At 61.2% G+C, this 5,187-nt stretch overlaps 3 protein-coding genes across 3 annotated transcripts in view; 1 reads left to right on the top strand and 2 right to left on the bottom strand.

Moving 5' to 3' along the window:
* The window catches only part of EMIHUDRAFT_458325 (hypothetical protein), a gene marked incomplete at its 3' end in the record, with an annotated part of 2,389 nt that extends 1,504 nt beyond the window's left edge, over positions 1 to 885 (bottom strand). The window contains exons 1-3 of the mRNA XM_005773941.1: positions 397 to 885; positions 144 to 321; positions 17 to 40 (exon numbers count right to left, since the gene is read on the bottom strand). Coding sequence (XP_005773998.1) covers positions 17 to 40; positions 144 to 321; positions 397 to 866 — 672 coding nt within the window. The 5' untranslated portion in view covers positions 867 to 885. The remainder of the gene's footprint in view (positions 1 to 16; positions 41 to 143; positions 322 to 396) is intronic.
* Positions 886 to 2,531: 1,646 nt separating this feature from the next.
* On the top strand, positions 2,532 to 3,326 carry EMIHUDRAFT_368667 (hypothetical protein). The gene has a single exon (XM_005773942.1). The coding sequence runs from the start codon at positions 2,567 to 2,569 to the stop codon at positions 3,314 to 3,316; it is 750 nt and encodes a 249-aa protein (XP_005773999.1). The 5' UTR covers positions 2,532 to 2,566; the 3' UTR covers positions 3,317 to 3,326.
* Positions 3,327 to 4,347: 1,021 nt separating this feature from the next.
* Positions 4,348 to 4,958, bottom strand: EMIHUDRAFT_241017 (hypothetical protein; the record flags this gene model as incomplete). The annotated part of the gene is made up of 3 exons (XM_005773943.1): positions 4,348 to 4,358; positions 4,466 to 4,613; positions 4,773 to 4,958. The coding sequence occupies 3 exons, from the start codon at positions 4,956 to 4,958 to the stop codon at positions 4,348 to 4,350; spliced, it is 345 nt and encodes a 114-aa protein (XP_005774000.1).
* Positions 4,959 to 5,187: the final 229 nt, after the last annotated feature.

Raw genomic sequence — 5,187 nt, forward strand, 5'->3', positions numbered from 1 at the left:
AGTTTAACGTGCAGACCACCGCGCCGCCGGCCAGAAGCACCTACACACAGGAAACGGGAGTCGGACAGGCAACACCGGCGCCGAGAAGGAGGTGTGAGGAGGGAGGAGGGAGGGAGGAGGAGGGCCAGCTAGCGCGGTAGCACCTCGTACGAGATGAGGCGGCTTTGGTGCGTCAGCATGATAGCTGCTCCAAAGAGGCCAAAGGCTGTCGTCAGCATGGTGGCCCAGTCTCGCGGCCGGTCGGGGCGTCCGAGCGCAGCGTGGATGGTGCCGTTCAGGGCCATGCAGCTCATATAGGTGAAGGTGCAGAACATCGCGAACCTGGCCAGGGAGAATGGGAGCGGAGAGTAGGAGAGAAAGGGAGCAAGAAGCAGCAAGAGCGAAGCAGGAGGGGACCGGTCTGTGTTGTGTTGCCAAGTTTTGCCTTCTGAGGCGTCGGCGTGGAACGCCCAGGACGCGGCGCCGAGGAAGACGAAGAAGATGGCCATCCCAAAGAGCTGTGGGCTCAAGTACCGCTCGGAGAGGGCCTGCATGAAGAAGAACCCGATCCCCGAAGTGATCATGCACAGGTTGGTCACGGTCGCAAAGGGCTCTGCTATGCTGAAGGGCCTGTCGCCGACATCCCGCTCCGGCGTGAACTTGCGTTCAGTGCCGTCAGCGCCGTAGCGCACGGTTGAGTCGAGGTACACAGAGCTCGCGTAAACCACGGCGGGGATGGTGCCAATCAGAGAAGCAAACGTAACGAGGGCGAGCGACGCTGCGCGCTGAAGCTGGCCGTGGTCCTCAAGCGACATCGCAGCGGTAGCGGATGTCGTGGTGCTCGTTCGCGCTCGCGCGCAAAGGCAGCGTGCGGCGGAAGCCGCCATGTGTCCGCCGAGGAGAGCGGCTTGGCTGATAGCGCCGCATTTCAACCCCTCTTTCAATGTACTCGGCCCAAGTGTGAATAGGTCCGGCGGTCTCTCTTTCGCTACGTGTTCGACGTCGTCGAACAACGTTCGACCATGGCACTGTTCACAGCGCGCGCGGACGGCGGTTCTGCGACTCCCACAACTTTGAGGCTTCGGCCAACGAGGCTTCGGCCAACGAGGCTTCGGCCAACGCTGAGGGAGGGTGTAGAGGATGTAGAGTGTAGAGCGCTGTAGAGCTGTAGAGATGTAGAGCGCTCTGGAGCGCTGTAGAGCTGTAGAGCTCTACATCCGCCGCGTGACGAGGCGCCTGCGTTGTAGAGCGATGTAGAGCGCGATTTTGTTGTAGAGTTTGTTGTAGAGGCTCTACAGCCAAACCGCCGGGAAGGCAGTGACTCAAAGAGGTCGAGCCGCGCTAATGGGGTGTCTCCGAGCTTAGTGAAGCTCTGATGGACAGCCCTGACTATCCCTGACACACAGAGAGTCCCTCTGACGGCACACAACACCCTATAACTGCGTCATGACCAGCCTGCCATGTGTCGCCGGTGCCGCATTCGTCGCTGTGCTTCTTTAGCAGGCGGTGGACTGTCGGCTGCGAGGACGGTCGCATTTGCGCGAGGCGAGGCGAGCATTCAGACGCGTTGCATGCGCCATGACTCGCGCCAGCGCGTGCGGGAGCTCCTGGCTGAGCGTTGAGTCCAGGCGAGTTGCGCTGGCCACTATCGCTACGCCGAGCCGAGCTGACGCGCCGAGGCGCCGGCCAGTCGCAGCCGTGAGGCATGCCATAGCAGCAGAGGCACCTGCCACCCATTGGGCGGGCAGACAGAAGGCCAGGGCAGCACTGGCAAGTGCAACGCGCCTCATGTCGGAGAGCGACCGTGCCTCGTTCGCCGCTTATGATGTAGAGTTTGTTGTAGAGATTTCACGTTGTAGAGCGCCTCTACATCGCTCTACAACGCAGGCGCCTCGTCACGCGGCGGATGTAGAGCTCTACAGCTCTACAGCGCTCTACAGCTCTACAGCTCTACAGCGCTCTACACTCTACATCCTCTACACCCTCCCTCAGGGCCAACGAGGCTTCGGCCAACGAAGAAAAGAAAAAATCTACCTTGCCCTCCGCCCGCCCTTGCCTCCGCCCAGCCCTCCGCCCTCCGCCCTTGCCCTCCGCCCTTGCCCTGGCCGGCCTGGGTGGCACCTCTTCATCTTCACGCGCCAAGTGGGAGGGAAGTGGACGGGGCCCTGAGCCGACCTAGCCGCCATACGGAATGGGGCGCCAAACACGTGCCGGATTACCGTGCCCCTTGCACGCCGGGCACGGCCTTTCGGTTCGTGAAGGGTCGGTGCGAGTCGTGACACCCTGGAACAACCGTACTTCTCCCGCTCCATCTCCGTTGCTTGGTTTTCCAACCTCGCACAACCAACTGGGAGGCGGCCAGGGCTCACAGACTTGATCGAAAGATCCCATCCCGGACCATCCCGGGCTCTGGACAGGGTGGCCCGCCACAACGACCCCTGGAATTGCGACTCGCCGCTTTCCTCCCACTGTAAATTTGCCTGAGCTCTGTGTCTTGATTTGCCAACAACATACCTAAACGTCACAACTTTTGGCAAAAGTTACAAAGCATGCTTCACGCCCCTCCTCCAGGTGATGCTTCATCGGCATGCTGCGCGCCCTGCTGCTGTGGCTTCCTTTTGTGCGGGCAGACTCGATGTCCACTGCCCTCGCGCTCCTCCACCAACCCGGCGTAGTGGTTGACGTGGGTGCAAACGGCGGGCAGCAGACTCGAGCCGCGCTGGACGCCGGTCACACCGTCTTTGCCTTTGAGTGCTTGCCGTCAGCATACGAGGTCGTGCGCAAGATGTTTGAGCACAACCTGCAGGCGCACGTGATCAATGCGTGCGTCTCAAATCAGACGGGCTTGGGCACGCTGCACCTCGCGGGCTCATCGTCGTCTCTGTTTGCGGAGAACTTGGAGAACCCGCAGGAGCAGCGCAAGGCGCAGCGGGAGGCCCGCAAATCGGTGAGGGTGGTCCGCGTGCCCCTTGACGAGCTCATCGACAGGTCGGCTGGTCCCATCTCGCTGATCAAAGTCGACGTGCAGGGCGCTGAGTACGAGGTGTTCAGCGGAGCCCAGCGCCTTCTCCGGCGTGACCTCCCCGTCGTGCTGTACGAGGAATCCGACAGCATGGGCGCGGTGGACCCGAAAAACTACCCGCGCGGCTTCCGGACAAGCGGCTCGGTGCGCAGTCTGCTCGCTGCCCTCGGCTACACGTGTCGCCCCGTCCGGGGGCGCGGAGCTGGCGAGGGCATGTTCGACGTGCTTTGCGAGGCGCTGCGTTCCGAGGCCCCAGCAAGCGCACTTCTTACAGGCGCCATAAAGGTCGCTCAACGCGCAGCGGCGCGTGGGTAAGGGTCGTTGGAAGGGGTTGTTATGAGCTCAGTAAAAGAGAAACTGAAACTCGCGCGAAGAGAACCTGAGAACCCGGAGGCGGCCCAGCGTGTTGCGACGGCGTACCGGGTAGACAAGTAGTGGATCTCTTCTAAGTTCTAAGAAAGCAATGCGCGTTCATAGCTCTTGCGCGCAACGCGCTTGTTGCTGTGTGATTTCTGCCGGCTACGTGTGCGTTTCTCGTCCAGCCTGTGAGTAGTTAAGCATTTTTGGCTCCCGAAAAAGTAGCATATCGCTCATAGGATCCTACGTACACAGCGGGTGGTGCACATGCACGCGAGTAAGCACACATATGAACCACTGGCGCTGAATCGCTGAATCCGACAAGCGTACGCCCACACCGCGCCGGGCGCGGCGCTTTGCGCCACCTCTGCATCCGCGCCTTCGTTTCTCAGCAGCAGGCGCATCTGCTGCGCCACAACATCCAGCTGCACCACCATCTGCTGCCCCAGATGAAATGTCAGGCTGCTGCTGCTGTTGCTGCTGTTGCTGCCGTTGCTGCTGCTCTTGCTGCTGTTGCTGAGTCGAAGTCGCGCTGCGCCCAGAGGGCTGCAAATGCCATGCCAACCGGGCCAAGCCTGGAGGGGGCTGCACAGCGCATGAAGCAGCCATGCCCATTGATGCTCGCCTGCCTCCACAGCCTGCAAAACATTTCCTTGCAAAACAAAGGGTATGAATATACAGACCTAGCTGGGGCAGTGGGGCGGTGGGTGAGGAGCACACCATCCAGACACATACTCCACCCACAAGTTCTGCGTCCATCATGTCAGACCTCCTCCTCCCCCCCAGTGTAACCAAAAGCTATTGAATATGTCACATGGCTCCGGCTCAGGTCGCGGGGCATAGCTAGGGTAAACGGGGTCTGGGGCGGAGGCCCCAGCGGCCCGCCGCAGGCGCCGCCGGAGGCTGGCCGGCCGCAGGCGCCGATTTTTTTGGCGTTTTTTGCTCAAAATTGTGAGATATTTCTCATCAAATCATCAAAATCGAGCTCGCTACGAGCTCTCTAACTGCACAGCACCTCCTCGTTGAGCCTAGCGGCGCCCGTATCGCCCACGCCCACATTCTTCTTCTTCTTCTTCTTGCCCTTCTTGCCCTTGGCCCTTGCTGCACTTAGCCGCTCAACCTCCGCCAGCAGCAGCTCCTTGGCATGCCGCGCCGCCTCCATCTGCTTTGCTTCCCACGCTGCCGCTTCCTCTAAACCAGCGCCGCCACTAAGCGGCGCAACCAAGTTCTCGCATTGTTTGCATGAGCACGTGTCCTGCTTGGCGCGGCGCACAATCCGCGCGCGGCGAGTGAGGTGCGTGAGAGCAGAAGACTGACAGCAGGAGCTGCAGGAGCTGCAGGAGCTGCGCAGGTCGGATGGGCGGTGACGCCGTCGAGCGACGGCGCAAAGGCCAATCGCTGCTGCTGCGCCAACGAGAGCGGCGACACGAGGCTGCTGGCAGCTGGCAGAGCGAATCGCGATTCCGGCGGCCGCCGTCAGCCCGCCGACACCGACGGCCTGGCTGAGGTCAAACTCCTCCACACGTCGGACCAGCCATGCGTCGGCCACGGCGACGAGACGTCTGCATGCAAACAGCTCGCCACCCGGACGATTGAACATGCCAGCTGGGCTCTACCACTGGCTCTCGTGGCCCGTGGCGCGTGCCCGGGTGGAACAGGGCGGGCTGCGGTGGGCGCATAACTATTCACAGCTAATGAAAACTATAAAAACTCGCGTCTTCAACAAAGTTTGAGGTGTCTTCGTCCTCAGCACCATCAAGACAGCTCTATTCACACCCTTTTTGGTTTGAAGACACTCGGGGATGCCCGTTTACACCCAACCGACGAGT

Source organism: Emiliania huxleyi (assembly GCF_000372725.1).
Source record: "Emiliania huxleyi CCMP1516 unplaced genomic scaffold EMIHUscaffold_321, whole genome shotgun sequence".
NCBI lineage: Eukaryota > Haptophyta > Isochrysidales > Noelaerhabdaceae > Emiliania > Emiliania huxleyi.